General features: G+C 64.1%; 1 protein-coding gene across 5 annotated transcripts; it reads left to right on the forward strand.

The window, feature by feature from the left end:
- Window positions 1-3,306: 3,306 nt before the first annotated feature.
- Window positions 3,307-18,114, forward strand: CCDC88B (coiled-coil domain containing 88B). Of its 5 annotated transcripts, XM_042905650.1 has the most exons (28): window positions 3,307-3,411; window positions 3,708-3,850; window positions 3,996-4,107; window positions 4,188-4,257; window positions 4,334-4,392; window positions 4,494-4,577; window positions 4,677-4,820; window positions 5,032-5,177; window positions 5,308-5,389; window positions 5,542-5,700; window positions 6,168-6,314; window positions 6,498-6,606; window positions 6,812-6,948; window positions 7,031-8,161; window positions 11,278-11,405; window positions 11,484-11,601; window positions 12,313-12,408; window positions 12,498-12,638; window positions 13,252-13,508; window positions 13,853-13,996; window positions 14,189-14,375; window positions 14,505-14,650; window positions 14,906-15,004; window positions 15,167-15,333; window positions 15,579-15,692; window positions 15,897-16,109; window positions 16,254-16,322; window positions 17,662-17,813. In XM_042905650.1, the coding sequence occupies exons 1-28, from the start codon at window positions 3,352-3,354 to the stop codon at window positions 17,715-17,717; spliced, it is 4,518 nt and encodes a 1,505-aa protein (XP_042761584.1). In that variant the 5' UTR covers window positions 3,307-3,351; the 3' UTR covers window positions 17,718-17,813. The 5 variants fall into 5 exon arrangements, with proteins under 5 accessions (XP_042761584.1, XP_042761583.1, XP_042761585.1 ...); XM_042905649.1 differs by lacking the exon at window positions 15,579-15,692 and having other exon boundaries at window positions 15,167-15,191; window positions 17,662-18,114; XM_042905651.1 differs by lacking the exon at window positions 15,579-15,692.
- The last annotated feature ends 131 nt before the right edge of the window (window positions 18,115-18,245 follow it).

The following is an 18,245-nucleotide window of genomic DNA, read 5'->3' on the forward strand; positions in this document are numbered from 1 at the left end:
CATTCCTTATTATTTTTATTTTTTAATGTTTATTTTTGAGAGAGAGAGAGAGACAGAGACAGAGCACGAGTGGGGGAGGGGCAGAGAGAGAGAGGGAGACACAGAATCCGAGGCAGGCTCCAGGCTCTGGGCTGTCAGCACAGAACCCGACGCGGGGCTCGAACTCGTGAACCTCGAGATCACGACCTGAGCCGAAGTTGGACGCTTAATCGACAGACCCACCCAGGTGCCCCTGAAAAAAATTTTACAGGAGAAATCCAGCCGAAGGGAAGGGACCCCTGCTGGACTCTGGTGAACATCCCTCAACAGCTAACTGAGCCTTGAGGTCCCAGGATCTCTTTGTCATCTGATGAGGAAGCCCGTCCCCAGCTCCCACTCTCCCCAAAGCCTCCCTCTGCCTGACTCAGCCGAACCAAGTCAGAGAAACAGATTGAGATGCAGCCAGGCGTGCGTGGAGTGACAGATGTGAAAGCAATCGTTGACACGGTCCCTGCCTCCGAGGCTTGAGGAAGGGTGTGGCTGGGAGATGTTGAGCAAGCCAGGGGCCCTCCGCCGCCAGGGGATGAGGCCCAGTCACCCTAGTCTGGGTGCTTGGCTTACCCAGAGCAGGTGCTCCCGGAGGACTTCCCAGGCTGGAATCTTTAGGGAATGCAAACAGACGTAAGATTCGCAGGGGGTCAAATCTGGACGAACCCTTGATATTATTAATACTAAACATAACAACCACACCAGGGACCATTTAATGAACGCTCCGGCTGGGCACCAGTTCATGGAATCCTCGTAACAACTCTCGGGGAGGATTATCTGCATTTCCCAATGCGTCTCAGGAGTGTCAAGCAAAGGGATGTGCTCCTCTGTTAACAACCCTGCACGGCTTCCCGTTGCCTGATGAGACCTGGGTCGCCTTGACCGTGAGCCCCTTGCTCCTTACACGCTGGCCCCACGGCCTTCTTTTGGTTGGTTCTACCACTCGATAGCTGTGTGGCTTTGGGCAAGTTATTAACCTCTCTGAATCTCAGTTTCCTCCTCTGTACATTGGAGATAACCCTTGGTCCTCATTTTTTTTTTTAATGTTTATTTATTTTTGACAGAGAGAGAGAGAGACAGAGCATGAGCGGGCGAGGGGCAGAGAGAGAGGGAGACACAGAATCCGAAGCAGGCTCCGGGCTCCGAGCTGTCAGCACAGAGTCCGACACAGGGCTCGAACCCACAGACTGCGAGATCATGACCCGAGCCGGAAGTCGGACGCTCAACCGACTGAGCCACCCAGGCGCCCCGCCTTGGTCCTCATTTTTTTTTTTTAATTTTTTTTTTTTTAACATTTATTTATTTTTGAGACAGAGACAGAGCATGAACGGGGGAGAGTCAGAGAGAGAGGGAGACACAGAATCTGAAACAGGCTCCAGGCTCTGAGCTGTCCGCACAGAGCCCGATGCGGGGCTCGAACTCACATACCGCGAGATCGTGACCTGAGCCGAAGTGGGACGCTTAACCGGCTGAGCCACCCAGGCGCCCCAAGTCCTCATTTTACATACGAGTTCAATACAGAGTAGTCAACGAGCGTAAAGTACTCGTACCCATGACTGGCTCGTGGCAAACCTGTGTTTGTCAAGGTTGTTTTTATCGCCCCATCTTTCATCAACTCTAAGATGTCATCAATTGTGAAAGATGCCACCGAGGGAAAAAAGAATGCTGCCAGTTTACTACGTCCCGAGTCTCTTTCATCACGAGAGCCTTTATTTTATGCTTCCCGAAGGAGCTCTTTTTGACTTAGACATAGGCTCTCATCATAAGTCTGAGGCACACACGTAAAACGGAAAATAGAAACAAGATAAATTGTTTATGGTTTGGAAAACTCCTTCACATTTAGAGTCCAATCAATAGAGGCGTGATGCCTGTATGTTTCGCTGCCACCTCCTCCAGGGAGCCATCGAGAATGCTGGCGAGAGAGCGGCAGCCCCCTCCACGATCCATACGACAACCAGAAAAACCAACAGCCGTAGGAGGCGGCTCTCAGCCCAGCTCTGCAATGACTTCTGCTTTGGGAGTGTTAGTGACAAGCCGAATTCGCCTCCCTGGGGGCTCCCACCGTTTGAATCCTGGGGTTCCAGGAGTGCTCAGCTCCTGCCTCCGGGGATTTCTTCCAAGCTGCTGACTCCCTTTCTGCAGGGTGTGATGCTTCTGAAGTGTGGGCACAGGCAGGCAGTGACAGCTACGTGAGGACTGCCGCCAGCCAGAAAGCCACTCTACGAGGTAACCTGACTTCCGAGACTTAAACGTGAGCAATCAAGTGTCTTGGAATCAATGACACATGAATAATTCCTGAACTTGGCGCTGGCCGGGCTTCTAGCTGCCGCAGAGCCCTTGCACATTCTGACTCTGCTCTCTCCCCGCCTCCCCACTTTGTCTACTTGACCCAGCCCCCCACCCCCACCTCTCAGCTTCCTCGAGGAGCCCCCTCTGGGATGCCTTCCCTGGCCCTCCCAGGAAATCCGTCTCTTTGCTGTCTACGCACATAGGATGGCTGCAATGCTACATTTTGAGCACGTGTGTGATTTTGGGGGGGCGGCCGCCTCCCCAGTGTACTGGGAGGCCCACGGGTGCGGGGACTATGTGGCTTTTGCACCATGGCAGCACCGGGCACTGTCCGGCTCCGAGCCGGTGAATGACAGAATGAATCTGGAGGGTCCGTAGTGAGCAGTGAGGGAGCTGGGGTGTCCTCCCCGGCAAATGTCTGTCTGAGACATTTGCTGCTGGCCTCGGCTGGCTGTACGCGTCTTCCCCCAGTCCCCCAGAGGCCGGAGTCCAAGCCATTTCTTTTACAGCCGGGAAACTGAGGCCCGTCGGGTCGCAGAGCCACGGCCCAGGGTCCTGGCTCAGTGCAGGGTGCACAGAGAATGGGGGAGGGTGGGGTCAGAGGAGGGGTTCTCACTTCTGGCTGGGGTGCAGAGGAGACTTACTGGGGCGGTAGCATCTGCCACCGGCTTCCCAGAGGCCCTGGGAGATGCAAGGCCGAGGTCCCCTTCTCTGGTTTCAAGTTTCCAGAGAGGCGGAGGGCTCACCGGCCATTGTTCCTTGGGCCGGGAGAGCTGGGGGCCTTACCCCTGCGCGGCCCTGACCCCACCTTCCCCTGCTAACCCCTGGGCTGGCCCTGCGGAGATGCCGGGAGGATGTGGGGTGGTGAGGTGGGGGCCGAGGCAGGACAGTGGGGGCGCACAGGCCTGCGTGCACCCGGAAGGAGGAAGCTGCACAGGGTGTCTGTGGCCGGGCCGGGATCCCCGACCGGGGGACTTCCTCTTCCTCTTGGGGCAGGTGTAGCTGCCACAGCGGGACCAACACCCTGACCCTGTCATGGATGGGGGCAAGGGGCCCAGACTCAGAGACTTCCTGAGTGGGAGCCTGGCCACCTGGGTGAGGGGGCAGGTGGGAGGGGTGTGGGGAGGGGAAGTGAGAGCGGGGGAGGGGCCAGTGCCGGGTTTGGGGGAGGGTCCGGTAGAGTCGGGGCCGGAGGGCAGGGGTGGGCTCAAATGTGGGGCTGGAGAAGTCCAGGTAGGCTTCGGGAAGGAAAAGGGGTCCGGAGGCCTTCAGGGCAAAGGAGAGGAGGAGGCTGCACGGGCTCAGGGGGCAGGTCAGAGGGGCTGGGGAGTCACTCTGCTGGTAGGGGAGTTCCTAACCGGGCCGGCCGACCCGTCTCCACTCCCCCACAGGCGCTGGGACTGGCCGGCCTAGTGGGAGAGGCGGAGGAGCCGGAGGAGGAAGAGGAGGAGGAAGGAGAGGGGCCCCTTGGCCCGGAGAAGAGGTTCCTGCATCTCATCGATGGGGCCCTGCTGCTCCGCGTGCTGGGCATCGTGTAAGAAGCAGCCCGCCAGCCCGGGGGGTCTGAGGTGGCCCCTCCCTCCACAGGCTGCTGGGAGGAGCTTGAGGGCTGGTGGGTGGAGCTTGCTTGGGGCAGGTGGGTCCCTGATTGCCCCTCCCACCCGGCTCCCTGTGCCCAGAGTTCCCAGTTCCCGAGGAGGACTTCAGAGGGTCAGCGGCCCTGATGGCCCCGCAGCCTGGCGAGTGCGGAACCTGAACCACCTGTGGGGCCGCCTGAGGGACTTCTACCAGGTGAGGGGCTGGGGAGGGGAGGCTGAGCCTCAGACCCGTGGGAAGGCCCGTCTCCCACCTCCTGTCCCCTCTGCCCCCAGGAGGAGCTGCAGCTGCTGGTCCTGTCGCCACCCCCAGACCTCCAGACTTTGGCTTTTGACCCCTTCTCAGGTGCTCTCTCCCACCACCCCTTCCTGCCTCTACCCCCTCCCTCCACCCCTAACTTTTTGTGGCTTGTGCCCAGCAGAGGAGGCAGTGGAGGAGTTGGAAGGCATCCTTCGGCTGTTGCTGGGGGCGTCAGTGCAGGTGAGCGGGGGAGGGGAGGGGAGGGGAGGGGAGGGTTCAGCTTTGGCGGCAGAGGTGGGAGAGACACCTGGTGCCAGCATTTCCACTCTGTCTGCCTGCAGTGCCAGCACCGGGAACTCTTCATCCGACACATCCAGGGCCTCAGCCTCGAGGTCCAGAGTGACTTGGCTGCTGCTATCCAGGAGGTACTAGGGCTGATCCACAGCCTGGGACTGGCCCTGCCACCGGGGGGGCACTCTGCCCCTCCGCTTCCTCGGCTGAACTGCTCTCTCTACCTGGTCCAGGTGACCCAGCCTGGGGCAGGCGTGGTGCTGGCACTGGCTGGGCGAGAGCCTGGGGAGCTGGAGCCTCAGGAGCTGGAGATGCTGTTCCGGAGCCTGATGGGGACCTTGTTAAGGCTGGCGCGGGAGCGCGACGTGGGGGCCCAGGTAGGGGGCATGGCACCGCCCAGGTGGAGGGCTGGGAGGACCCTGGGGACCCAGATGTGGGAGGAACTGGGGGTTGGGGCCAGATGCGGGGTTCGCATGGGGGGTCTTGGACCAGCAGAGCTGCAAGAGCCAGACTGGGGGGCGGGGGGTGGGGGTGGGGAGGGCGCATGGGGTGGGTTATTTCTGGCTCCCGACCCTTGACTTTGCACAGCGCCTGGCCGAACTGTTGCTGGAGAGACAGCCGGCCCCCTTGCTGCCGGAGGCTCCTGCTAGGACTCCTCCAGAGGGTCCCTCACACCACCTGGCCCTGCAGCTGGCCAACACCAAGGCCCAGCTGCGGCGCCTGCGGCAGGAGCTGTGAGTGCCCCAGGCTGGGAGGCGGACCTGGAGGGAGAGGGGCAGGTTAGGCGCGGATGCAGATGGGTGGGATCAGGCCTGGGGGTTCCGGGTTCCCCCGCCCCTCCAGCGTCCCTTCTCTCCTCTCCAGGGAGGAGAAGGCCGAGCTGCTGCTAGACTCCCAGGCGGAGGTGCAGGGCTTGGAGGCCGAAATCCGAAGGCTCCGCCAGGAGGTGCGCTCAGATGCTCCCCGCCGCTGCCGCATTCCCCAGCCCTCTCCCCACACCCCCTCTGCCCCGCTGCCTGCCGCCAGCCGGGGTCCTCCCCCTCCCTGATCCCTCTGGCCCGCGGCTGGCCGTCCCCAGCTCCGCACCGTCTGGCTCAGGCCCAGGCGCTGTCGGGACAGGCCAAGCGGGCCGAGCTGTACCGCGAGGAGGTAGAGGCGCTGCGGGAGCGCGCCGGCCGCCTGCCCCGCCTGCAGGAGGAGCTGCGACGCTGCCGCGAGCGGCTGCAGGCGGCCGAGGCCTGCAAAAGCCAGCTGGAGGTGAGGCGGGAGGCGGGGCCCGCAGGGGACGGGGTGGGCCGGGGGGGGGGGGGGGCGGGGAGCGAATTGGGGGCTGGCCTGGAGAAGGGAGGGCTTGGTCTTGGGGACCGAGCAGTCGCCGCCAGGAGAAACGGGTGAGGTGGTGTCTGGGGCAAAGCCCTCTGGAGGATGGGACAGAGGGAAAGGAGAGGTGGGGACGGTAGGCAGGGGTAGGTCCTGGAGAGGATGAGTGTAGGGGAAGAGCTGCCTGGAGTGAGCCCCTCGCTGTGGATCCTAGAAGGACGCCACCTTGGGAGGAGGGTCTGGGAGGGAAGGGGCGTGGCCTACACAGAAGGGGCGGGGCCAGGTGCTTGGGAAGTGGTCCCTGGAAAGACCTTGGAGAGGGAGGGGCAGATGGAAGGGAGAGGTGGGGCCTGAAGTGCTTGGGGGCAGCCTCACACCACAGGTCTTCTCTGCTCCCCCACCAGGAGGAACGGGTGCTCTCGGGGGCTCTGGAAGCCTCGAAGGCGCTCCTGGAGGAGCAGCTGGAGGCCGCTCAAGAGCGTTGCGCTCGGCTGCATGAGGCCCAGCGTGAGAACCTGTTGCTGCGGACTCGTTTGGGCGAGGCTCACGCGGTGAGACTGCCCCGGGGGCCCCCAGTCACTCTGTCATCTGTGACCCCTGGTAACCCCAATGGCCCCCCAGGGTTCTCCAGTGCTCCCTGTGACCCCCTACTCCTTTTTTCCCCTGGTGATCTAGCCCACACTCTTGGCCCGGCCATGGTGAGGAGGGCTTGTCTGACCCCGTCCTTCCCCCAGGAGCTGGACTCTGTGCGGCATCAGGTGGACCAGCTGACCGAGGAGAATGTGGAGCTGGAGCTCGAGCTTCAGCGGAGCCTGGAGCCACCCCTGGGCTCTCCTGGGGAGGGTGAGTAGGGCCCCAGAAGAGGGGCTGGGGACCGCGGGGGTAGGGGGGCTGCCTGTGGTTTCCTGCAACTCTGGTGGGGCTGGCTGCTGACTTCATCCTTTCCCCAAGGTGTTGGGGGGGGGGGGGTGTATAGGGGTGGATGTGAAGAGCCGGGGATCCCAGCAGAGGGTACAGAGGGGCCCTGACCGCATCGCCCATGTCCCAGCACCCCCGCCCGGAGCAACTCCTTCACTTCATGATGAAGTGAGAGAGGCAGAGGCCCGGCGGCTGCGGACCCTGGAGAAGGAGAACCAGGAGCTTCGTGGCTTGCTACAGGTGCTACAGGGGCAGCCTGGAGGCCAGGTGAGTCCCCTCCCCCAACCGGCCAACAGGTCCTTCCTTGCCTCCTCCTCTGGGCTTGACCGGTCCTCTCATGTGCCCTCAGCACCCCCTGCTGGAAGAGCAGAGCGAGGACTCCTTGGTTCCAGAGCCGGATGTGGCTCCCCAGACTTGCCTGACCTCAGACCGTGGCCCCCAGGGTTTGGCTGGCCAGGTGGGGGATGGAGGCACCCAGGCCTTGGACCTGGCTTCCCCCGTGTCAGACTCGGCCCTTGCGAGATCACCTGTGCGTCCCCAGGCATCTGACTCAGGCCCACAGGTGATAGAGAGGCCCCTCCAGACGGCTGCCATGACCCCTCGGACCTCAGACTTGACCCTCCAGGAATCAGGTTCTGCTGTAGCAGCACAGGAGTCCCTGGAGAAGGCTGGCCATGGAGCCCTTCTCCAGACTCCCACCTCCGCGGTCCCATCTCAAGATCCAGAGACTGAAATTCAGGCTGAGCCGTCGGGAGGAGACACTGGAGAGTCAGGGCCCGAAGCCCAGGTGCGGAGACAGGAGGGCCCTGCGAGCAAGCCTGCAGCCTCGGAGCTTAGCCTCTGTGCTCAAATGGAGGCGCAGGAGACCCCAGGCCAAGGGCTGGACCTACTCAAGGGGCAGACAGAGGGCAGGGAACATGCACAGAAGCTGGAGGGGTTGGTTGGGGACCCAGCGCAGCAAAATCCACAGCAGAAGTCGGAAGGGGCTTCGGAGGCCCAGACCTGGGAGGGGCCGATCCCAGGGGAGATCCCGGCTGGTGGTGTCCCGGAGCAGGAGGCCCTGAGGGAGGAGGTGGCCCAGCTGAAGAGGGAGGCCGAGGCACTGGGAGCGGAGCTAGAGGCCCAGGCCCGGCGGCTGGAGGCCCGAGCCACGGAGGCCGCCCGGCTCTCCGAGGAGCTGGCTCAGGCGCGGAAGGCAGAGGCCGAGGCCCAGCGGGAAGTGGAGGCCCGGGCCGGGGAGCAGGCTCGGCTGCGGGAGGCAGTGGAGGCAGCCGGCCGGGAGCTGGAGGCTGCGGCGCGTGAACGGGAGGCGCTGGCAGAGGCCCTGGCGACATCGGGCCGAGAGCGGAGGCAGTGGGAGCGCGAGGGGCCCAGACTGAGGGCCCGGGCCGAGGCCGCCGAGGAGCGGCTTCAAGTGCTGGAGAGCGAGGGCCGTCAACGCCTGCAGGAGGCCGAGAGGGAGAGGCAGGCCCTCAAGGAGGTATGTTGGGGCTCGCGGCCTGGGATGGGAAACAGGGGCCTGAGTCACTTGCTGGGGTTTGGGTGATCAATCCCATCGGTAGCCACCGAGCGCCCCAGCACCTGGCCGGGGCTGGAGACCGAAAGGTAAAAGTCCACCTCTGCCTTCCAAAGGTGCCCTTGACCTGGGTCACAGGACGGATGTCCCCTCCCTCTGGAGGGGTGGGCTGTAGCAGAGGATGAGAGTGTGGGTACGGAGCCTGACCGCCTGGGTGCAAATCCCGGCTCTCTGACTGTGGCAGCTGAGTCCCCTCTACCCTATTCCTCCTCCGTCAAACGGGGGGGGGCGGGCGGCTCTGCATAGCCGTCTCAGTGGGTCTTTTGAAGATCAAGGGAGATCACGGTGTGCCGAGCCTAGTTCCTGCTTGACAGAGGCTCAAGACATGGTCATTATCAAGAGCAAAGTGGGCAGGAGTCCGTGGGAGAGGGTGCCGGGGTGGGGGCAGGGAGGCTTTGGAGAAGGTTCTGAGGAGTGGTCAAGGTTCCACCAGGTGGGAAGGACATTTCATGTAGAGGGAACAGCATGTGCAGAGACCTGAAGGCATTAATGACGCTGAGGGGCCTGGGAGGTGGGGGAGCAGGGCCAGAGAGGCGTGCTGGGCCAGCCTTGTGGGCGTCAGTACTCTGGCCCCGGGCAGGGAAAGCCACCCAAGCGTGTGGACAAGCCTTTGTGAGGTTGGGTTTGGGGAGGGTCCCCTTGGTGTGTCCCTTTGGTGTTCCCTCGGGCCCTCAGGAGGTGGTGCCGGTGGTCCTGGTGGCAGGTGAGGCCGGCTGGGACTGGGACGGGGCATGGAGGAGAGAGAAAACCTGGAAACGCCTTCCTTTGTGTGCTCAAGCGTGTTGACGGGACCTTGCCGCCAGGTGCTGTACCAGGCAGCCAGTGTGCCCGTACTGGTTGGGGGGGAGGGGCTTTCATAGTCTAGGGTGGCGATGGGACTGTGCAGGGAGCTGTGGGAGTCCAGGAAGCACACTGGACTTAGGCCGCGGCATGTCCCGGAAGGCTTCCTGGAGGAGGAGAGAGAATGGCAGTGAGCCAGGAGGAGGCGCAGGCGTGACCGTGTAGGGGTGGGGTGTGAGGTGCGAAGTGGAAGGAACCTAGGCAGAGAATTCACTAAGCCGGGTCCCTGCTGGGCAGGGCCTCTGTCTTCCTTTCAAGCTAAGGAACGAGTTGCGAGTTGCGGCTGTGCTTGTGAAGGAGATGACCTCCATGACCTTTACAAGAGGCCCATGACCTTGAAACCCGGTGGAGGGTTGAGGGCGAGCCGAGTAGTCGGGTACTCGTGTTGAGAGGCCCCTGGGGGGAAGCGGGGGAGGCTAGGAGGCAATTGAGAAGGGTGTTCGGGGCCAGCGGGGGCCCGTGCCACGGGGGAGGGTGGGCTGCGGACGAGGAATCGAATCTTCCAGCTGAGCACAGTGTCCGGGTTCATCCCTGTTGTACAGAGGATGCTGGGATTCAGGGAGAAGGAGTGATTTGCTGGGAGACCCCTCTGAAGGAGAAGAGTGGGGAACACACTGTGGGGTGCGCCCAGGGCTAGGCGTTGCGCAGGGCAGGCCCGGGGGAATGTGAGAACGGGGGCGTGGGTGAGAAGGCAAGGCCGAGAAGCTGTCTGCGGGGTCCACTCTGCAGGACGTGACTGAGAGATGCTCTCAGGCCGACCTGGCTTAGAGCCCAGATCCCCCGCCTACCAGCTGTGTGGTTAGGGGCGAGTTACTTGCCCCGACTCTCGGCTTCCTCACCTATAAGACGGAGTAAAAATGTCACGCCTTACAGGATCCTGTTAGATAATGAACGTAGAGGGCTGGGGGCAGCTCTGGAGTGAATGTAGGCAGGTGGGCAATGCAGGGGAGGGGAGGGCTGGCGGGGCTAGAAGGGCCTGAGGACACAGGGGAATGTTGTGAGATTTCCCGGGCAGAGAGGTTCCTGGTGCTAACTGGGTGTGGTGTAGGAGGAGGTGGCTAGCCAGGGAACCAGGGGCCAAAGGGCTTGTCCAGGCGGGCTGGGTAGAGAAATCGGGGCACTGAGGGCTGTGGCCGGGGCCTGGGAGGGGCCAGAGGTTCAAGCCTCTTTTAATCTGTGTCACTGTTATTCTCACCCTTAGCCCTTGGGCTGTAATGGTGGTGTTGGGGGGGGGGGGGGTGAGGCAACAGGCAGCAGGGCCTCATGGGACTTGTAGTTTTCCAGCCAACCCCGGGGGTGGGCGGGGGGAGACTGGGTGGGGCTGCAAAGCCTAGAAGATCAGAGCAAAGGCCGTAGACTTGGTTTCCAGAACAAGGATATGGTAGGCTGCTGGTCGGAGTTGGTTCTTCCTTGTGGTTTCATCCTGACAGCCCCGCCCCCACCTCCCAGAATGGTTTGGCCCATCGCCCTCCGAGGCCCACAGGCCAGAGTGGGCCTCCTGCCCCCTTCCACGATGGTGCGGCCCAACCGCCACAGGATGCCTGGCCTGGCGGGCCTGCAGCGGCTCTCCCCACCCCGCCCCCCCCCAGCCCCCACTGTGGTTGGGCCTGACGTTGGCCACAACCCTATCCTTGCAGCCATCTCCGTGTGGCTGAGGGCGCTCTTCAGATCTGCCTCTTTCAAGCCCCTCTTGCCCTCACATGGCCAGCCTGGCCTCATCACGGAGGGCACATCTAGCTGCTCCTGGGCGCGTGAGGAGCCAGGGGCTCAGGGAGGTAAAGACTCTTGCCCGGCGAGTGTCTCTAACTCCCGGATCAGAGGCCTCCCTCACCCACTGCCAGGCTTACAGTCCCCAGCTCTTCCGTAGTCCCTCTGCAAGGCAGCCAGGCCTATGCTCCCATTTTACAGATGGGGGGGCGGGGGTAGAGGCCCAAAGGGTTAAAGATGTTTGCCTGGGGCGGGGCGCCTGGCCGGCTTCGTCGGTAGAGCAGGGACTCTTGATCTCAGGGCCTTGAGAGCCTAAAAACCAAAACCGACATTTGCGCAGGGTGACAGAGGAAGGTAGAAAGCTAGGTCTCCAGACCCTGAGGCCTTGGGATCGAGGCCTCCTCTGCACCCCCACCCCCCCATCCGGGGCGGGGATGGTGGCCTGACCTTGGCTCTGCCGCACCCGCCCTCAGGAGCTAGAGAAGGCCTGGTTGAGGGGCCAGGAGCTGGGGGCCCGGCTGGAACACCTGCAGAGTGAGCTCGAACAGGCGGGTCTGGAGCGACAGGCGTTTCTGCGGGAACAGGAGATCCAGCAACAGAGGTGGGGTCATCGCCCAGGGGCCAGAGAGGGGCGGGCAGGGCTCGGGGAAGGGTGGGTGCCAAGGCTTCTTCCCGGCAGGTACCAGGGCCTGGAGCAGCGGCTGGAGGCTGAGCTGCAGGCGGCGGCCACCAGCAAGGAGGAGGCGCTGAGGGAACTCAAGATGAGGGCCCTGCAGCTGGAACAGGAGCTGGTCCAGGTGAGGCTCCGCCCCGGGCTCCAGTCCCTGCCGCCCCTCTGGTCTCGCCCCTTGAGTCTTGGCCACTCCCTTGCCTTGAGGCCCAACTTGGGCCTACTGGGGAGAGCACTGTGCTGGGAGTCAGGCTGACGCCGCCCAGGCCACGTGGTCTTCTGGGGGGGGGGGGGGGGGGCTCGATTCCCCCATTCCTCAAATGGACGGCACCCAGCAGCGGCTCTGCTCTGAGTCTCTCCCACTTACTAGTGAGCTCAGTCCCTGTCGTCGCTCTAGGTCGGCCGTTGTTTCTGAGGCCCCTGCTTGCATAGGCTTACAGCTCAGGGCTCAGCTCAGGGGTGTGGTGGGGTCCCCACGCCGGGCGAGGAAACAGGCCACCCTGACACAGGGTGCCGAGGGACGGTGGGCACCCGGCAGGCCACCTGGTGGGTACACAGAGGGTTGGTTGGGGCAAAGTGGCATTGACCCCGGGGCCCAGAGGAAGAGCAGGGGTGGGAAGGGTGTTCTGGGCAGGAGAAGCGGCCGGCAGAGGCTGGGCTCTGCTGCAGAACGGAGCGACAAGGAGTGACCCATGCACCTGCGGGAGCCAGAAGCGTGGGACTGCGGGACCTGGTGGCGGCGGGCCAGGGGCCGTGTCAAGTGCTGCCAAGGGCGTGAGGGCCCCCTCCACGCCCCCCCGCCCCCCCCCGCATGACCTCCCAGGGCCTGTCCTTCCAGCTGCGCCAGGGCTCCGTGGGACAGGGGCCGGAGGGGCACGATGAGCTGAGGATCCCGGGGGCCCAGAGTGGGCGGCTCATCGAGATGGAACGCAACGTGAGTGTTGACTGCTGTGCGGTGGGCATGCGGAGGGGCGGCCCCCGTGGCCTGGCCCCCGCCGACCCCCCCGACCCCCTTCCCGGCAGAATGCAACGCTGGTGGCCGAGAAGGTGGCTTTGCAGGGGCAGCTCCAGCACCTGGAGGGGCAGCTGGGCAACCTGCAGGGCCGGGCCCAGGAGCTCCTCCTGCAGAGTCAGCGGGCCCAGGAGCACAGCAGCCGCCTGCAGGTGGGTGACAGCCCCAGGGGCCTGTCCCCTGCCCTGCCTCGTGCCCACTTAGCCACGGCTGCCTGCCCCCTTCCTATTCTTTCCTGCCCTTTTCCCTGCCTGAGCTCCCCGCCGGCTCCTCCTGCCTGCTCTCTCGTCACAGCTATCTCTACCCTCCGACCCCAGCCGCCCCAGTCTGCACCCCTCTTCCCCCGTCCTTCTCCTTCCCTTTGACGCTTCTTCCCTGGCTCCTACCCCCTCCCGCCTGCCTCCGGCCCTCACATCCATGCCATTTGGCTCGGCTGCGTTCCTCTCAACAGCCAGCCATTAGTCCCTACTGCCCTCCCTGCCCCTGCCCCTGCCCCTGCCCCATGGGTCGCATCCCTGCCTTGTGCCTCTTGCCCCGCCCTCCACGGCCTGACACCAGCACCCTCCCCTCTCCTTGCCCATTCACCTCTGCCTCTGCTCTCTGCTCCCCGCTGCCCCCACTCCAGCCCTCTGCCTTGTCCACACTTCTCGCCGTATCCTCTGCCCTGCCCCTTGCCTTTTGGTCCCCGCCCCCACCCCCGTCTCTTACCCCCCTTTCTGGCCTGGGACCGCACCCCTGCGGTCCCTGCTGCCTCCTCTGTCCTAGGCTGAAAAGTCTATACTGGAGAGGCAGGGCCAGGAGCTGCATAGGAAGCTGGGGGTGCTGGAGGAGGAGGTGCGGGCGGCGCGGCAGTCCCACGAGGAGACCCGGGGGCAGCAGCAGGCTTTGCTTCGGGACCACGAGGCCCTGGCTCAGCTGCAGCGGCGACAGGAGGCCGAGCTAGAGGGACTGCTGGCCCGGCACCGCGACCTCAAGGCTAACATGCGGGCGCTGGAGCTGGCCCACCGGGAGCTGCAGGGCCGGTGAGCCTCCCCCAGACACCCAGCTTGTCTCCCCAGCACCCCCTGCCCGCCCGGAGCAGACTCCCTCCGCCGGTCTGACCCCAGCGGGGAAGCACCGCCCGCCCCCCCAACGCCCTCACCTCTGCTGCCGTGCCCTGGCGCGTGGCTGAGCTCCGGGGCGAGCTCTCGCCCCGAGGCTCATTCATCGTCGGGAGTGGGGGGCACCTCGCGTGGCATTCTGCCCCAGGGCTTTGTTCAGAGGCCCGTGCTTAGGAGACGGCAGACCCGGGGGGTCCAGATAGTCCAGCCGCCCCCTCGCCCCGGCCCCAGGCCCCTGCAGCCCTCTTAGTCCCTGTGCATCCCAGGCACGAGCAGCTGCAGGCCCAGAGGGCCAACGTGGAGGCGCAGGAGGTGGCCCTGCTGGCAGAGCGAGAACGCCTGATGCAGGACGGGCATCGGCAGCGGGGCCTGGAGGAGGAGCTGCGGAGGCTGCAGAGTGAGCACGACAGGTACCGGCGCCCCGCCCAGCCAGGCCGGTTCTCGGCGCGCCCCTCCGGGAAGCGGGCCGCTGGCAAGTTCGTCACCGTCCGCGTGGGGGCCTGCGTTGCCTCCTGTCCCCAGCATGGCTTCTCTGGCCCTTAGGCGGGGCCTGGCAGGGGGTGGAGGGCCCCCTTGGAGAGCATCTCCTCCTGACTCGGCAGGGCTCAGATGCTGCTGGCGGAGGTGTCCCGGGAGCGAGGCGAGCTGCAGGGTGAACGCGGGGAGCTGCGGAGCCGGCTGGCGCGGCTGGAGCTGGAGCGAGCGCAGCTAGAGGTGCAGAGTCAGCGACTGCGGGAGTCGAACCAGCAGCTGGACCTGAGCGCCTGCCGGCTGACCACGCAGTGCGAGGTGTGGGGAGGGATGGGCCCGGGGGTGGGGGTGGGGGGGGCGCGCTGGCTGGGGGAGGGGGCGAGTGGAGGGGGCGGAAGGTAGCCACCCCGAGCCCCGTTAAATCCCCCGCCTGCCCCGCCGCCCCAGCTGTTGACCGAGCTTCGGAGCGCCCAGGAAGAGGAGAACCGGCAGCTGCTGGCCGAGGTGCAGGCGCTGAGCCGGGAGAACCGGGAGCTCCTGGAGCGCAGCCTGGAGAGCCGCGACCACCTACACCGAGAGCAGCGGGAGTACCTGTGAGCGGGGGCCCCGGGGCGGTGGCAGGAGCTGGAGCGGGGCCCCGGAGACCCCTTGGGCTGCTTGTGGGGGAGGTGGTGCGGAAGGGGCTGGGGGCTGACCGCCTGGGGCTTGGCAGCGCAGCAGCTTATGAGCCCTGGAGCGTGTCCGCGTGTGAACAAGCAGCAGGGGGTGTGGCGGTGTGTAACCCGCCAGAGCGCGAGCCCTCCTCCTGCCGGCCTCCCGCCCACCTCCTCCCCGCCTCATCCTCCCAGGGACCAGCTCAACGCCTTGCGCCGTGAGAAACAGAAGCTGGTGGAGAAGATCATGGACCAGTACCGGGTGCTGGAGCCTGGGCCCCTGCCCCGGATCAAGTGAGGGCCCCCCCCCCCACCCCCCCCGCCCCGGAGCCGGGGATCCTCCTAACCCCTGCCCCTGCCCCTGCCCTGCTCTCTCCGGGCCTTTGCCATCCCCAACGTGGCCTTGTCCCTCCTCGCTCCCTGGCCTTACCCCCTCTTGTGCCCTCTTGCCCCCAGGAAGGGCAGCTGGTTGGCAGACAAGGTGAAGAGGCTGATGCGGCCCCGGCGGGAGGGGGGCCTCCATGGGGGGCCACGCCTGGGGGCCGATGGGGCCGGCAGCACCGAGAGCCTGGGGGGCCCCCCAGAGACGGAGCTCCCCAAGGGCAGGGAGGCAGATGGGACAGGTGGGTCTGGGGGCCGGGTGACCGTGATGGTCCCTACCCCGTGTCTCCTATCCCCACCCTGGTGCCTGCCAACGCCTCAGCATCTCCCTTCATCTTGTGTGCACACCCACCCCCCGCTGGTCTTCCCTGATGCAACCCGGCCCCGCCTAGATGTGGCTCTTTGCCCCCTGGCCCTGCCACAACCCTCTCAGCTGGCACCTCCTTCCTGCCTGCATGCCACCCACCCAGTCCCCACCCATCCACAGCGGTGCCTAGAACCTCGGAGCAGCAGGGGACTTTAGTGAGAGGTCATTTATCCCAGTCAGCAGACGAGGAAGCTGAGGCCCAGGGAGGGGACGTGCCTTGCCCAAGGTCACACAGTGAGTCAGTGTCAGAGCCAGCACAGGGGCCGGCCTCCCGTCCCCACCCTCATTCACCCAGACCTAACCCCTCCCCCCCCCGCTACCCCCCCCCCCCACCTCTGCAGCCTCCTCTCCCTGCGCCTCGGCAGCTTCACCCCGCCAGCCCCTCCGCTCTGCCCAGCCCCTTCCCTCCCGGCTGGACACCCTCCCTGCCTCTCGCAGGGTCCCTTTCACCGGCGCCCATGCGCAGAGCCCAGAGCTCCCTCTGCCTGCGGGACGAGACCCTGGCAGGGGGGCAGCGGCGGAAACTCAGCTCACGGTTCCCCGTGGGGCGAAGCTCTGAATCATTCAGCCCCGGGGACACGCCCAGGCAACGTTTCCGACAGCGACAGCGCAGGCCAGGCCCCCTGGGGGCACCCAGCGCCCATGGCAAAGGTGACAGCCGAGGGTCCCTGCTCTTATTAGCTCCCCAGCTCCGTGGCTGAGGGGGCTTCCCTCCTGTCCCTTGGGTCTCCCCACAAGCCCTGCCCGCCTCTGCTCTGGTCCCCGTGGCCCACTGGCTTCCTTGTGCACCCCCAGGACCTGGCGTGGGATGGGATGGCTCCATTGAGACCCTGTCAGAACACGAAGCAGATGTCAACCGAGAGGGTGAGTGGGGGTATTTGCCCTGCCTGGGGCCCCTGGCAGACCCCGTTCATGCATCCGTCTACTTAACAGTGAGCCTTCGCTAAGTGCCGGGTGATGTGCTAGGGATACAGCAGGGGTACAGCTGGGGATAGAGCAGGGAACATTCTGGGATGGGAGACAGACAGACATAAACAGGTTGCATAAAAATAATAATTATCGGGGCGCCTGGGTGGCTCAGTCGGTTAAGCGTCCGACTTCAGCTCAGGTCACGATCTCGCGCTCCGTGAGTTCGAGCCCCGTGTCGGGCTCTGAGCTGATGGCTCGGAGCCTGGAGCCCGCTTCCGATTCTGTGTCTCCCTCTCTCTCTGCCCCTCACCTGTTCATGCTCTGTCTCTCTCTGTCTCAAAAATAAATAAACGTTAAAAAAAATTTTTTTTAAAATAATAATTATCTACAACAACCCTGTCCAGTAGAAATAGGATGCGAACTACATGTGTAATTTAGAATCTTCTAGAGCCCTCATCAGAAAAGGAGAAAGAAACAGGTAAAAGTAATTTTAACAGCATATTTTCGTCATCTCAGTACACCTGAACTGTGACCATTTCACCATGTGGTCAGTGTGGAAAGTCATTAATGAGCTGTTTTATTTAAAAAAAATGTATCGTCATTTATTTAAAAAATTTTTTGTAACGTTTAGTTTTGGGGGAGAGAGAGAGAGAGGAGAGGGAGCGTGAACGGGGGAGGGGCAGAGAGAGAGGGAGACCCAGAGTCTGAAGGAGGCTCCAGGCTCTGAGCTGTCAGCACGGAGCCCGACATGGGGCTCGAACCCACGCACCGCGAGACCGTGACCTGAGCCGAAGTCGGCCGCTCAACCGACTGAGCCACCCCGGCGGCCCCTTAATGAGACGTTTTATATGATTTTTTTCCTGCCACGTCTTTGAGCCCAGTGGATATTTTATACCCAAGCACATAGAAGTTCCGACCCGCCACATCTCAGGTGCTCGGTCCTGTACTGGGCAGCTCGGCCCCAGGATATTTAGGAGGTGATCATGCTCTGGGGAGAACGGAGAGCCGGGTGAGGGAGCTCAGGAACGGTTCCAACTAGGTGCTCGGCGTAGCCGAGGAGAGGAGGTGAGGGTTTGTCCTGTGGACGTACCTGGGGAACAGCATTCCAGGCAGGAGTAACAGCTGAAACAAAGGCCTGGCGAGTTCAAGGACGGGCTACAGCCACAGTGAGGAGGGGGAGAGCGGAGAGGAGCCCAAGGGGCAGCGGGAGGGCACAAGGCGTGGGGCCCTGTGGGCCACCGTGGGTGCTGGGAGCTCCCGAGGGGTCTGGCCTGAGCTGAACCTTCCCTTTTAGGCCTCAAGGTGCCGGAGCCGGAGAAACGCCCTCTCACACCCTCCCTCAGCCAGTGACACCGCAGGGACCGGGGGCCTGAGAGCGCAGCCTTCTTACCGCTGGAGTCCCCGTGGGGGCCCCAGGCAGCCCCAGAATGCAGGGATCCGGGCTACCTGGAGCCAGTCCTTAGGGGCCCCGAGATGGGGCTGGGATAAGCCTGTGGACAGAGGGGACGGCTGGTCCCCACGAGCCGCTCCTTCCCGGGGCCCCGGCTCTGCCACGCGGCCCTCGCTGAGGAGGCCATCGCCGGGTGACCTCCCAGATGAAGGAGACAGGCGGGAGTGGCCGAGAGAGCCCCCTGCCAGGTCCAGGCGGGGAGCCAAGGACCATTCGCCGAGGACGGTGGCCTGGGCCGATCTCTGAGCTGTAGCTGGGCCACGGACATGACAATAAAGCTGGGATACGACCACCTGAGTTTGGGCTGTGTCCAGTCCCAAGGCACCAGCGCCACCGGGCCCAAGTCCTTCTGTGTGGCTGGGGATCTGTGTCCATTGGCTTCCTCACATGGCACAGGGCGGCTAGGGCTTTCTTCAGGGGATGGGCCA

This window comes from Panthera leo, chromosome D1, assembly GCF_018350215.1.
Source record: "Panthera leo isolate Ple1 chromosome D1, P.leo_Ple1_pat1.1, whole genome shotgun sequence".
In the NCBI taxonomy this organism is placed as follows: domain Eukaryota; kingdom Metazoa; phylum Chordata; class Mammalia; order Carnivora; family Felidae; genus Panthera; species Panthera leo.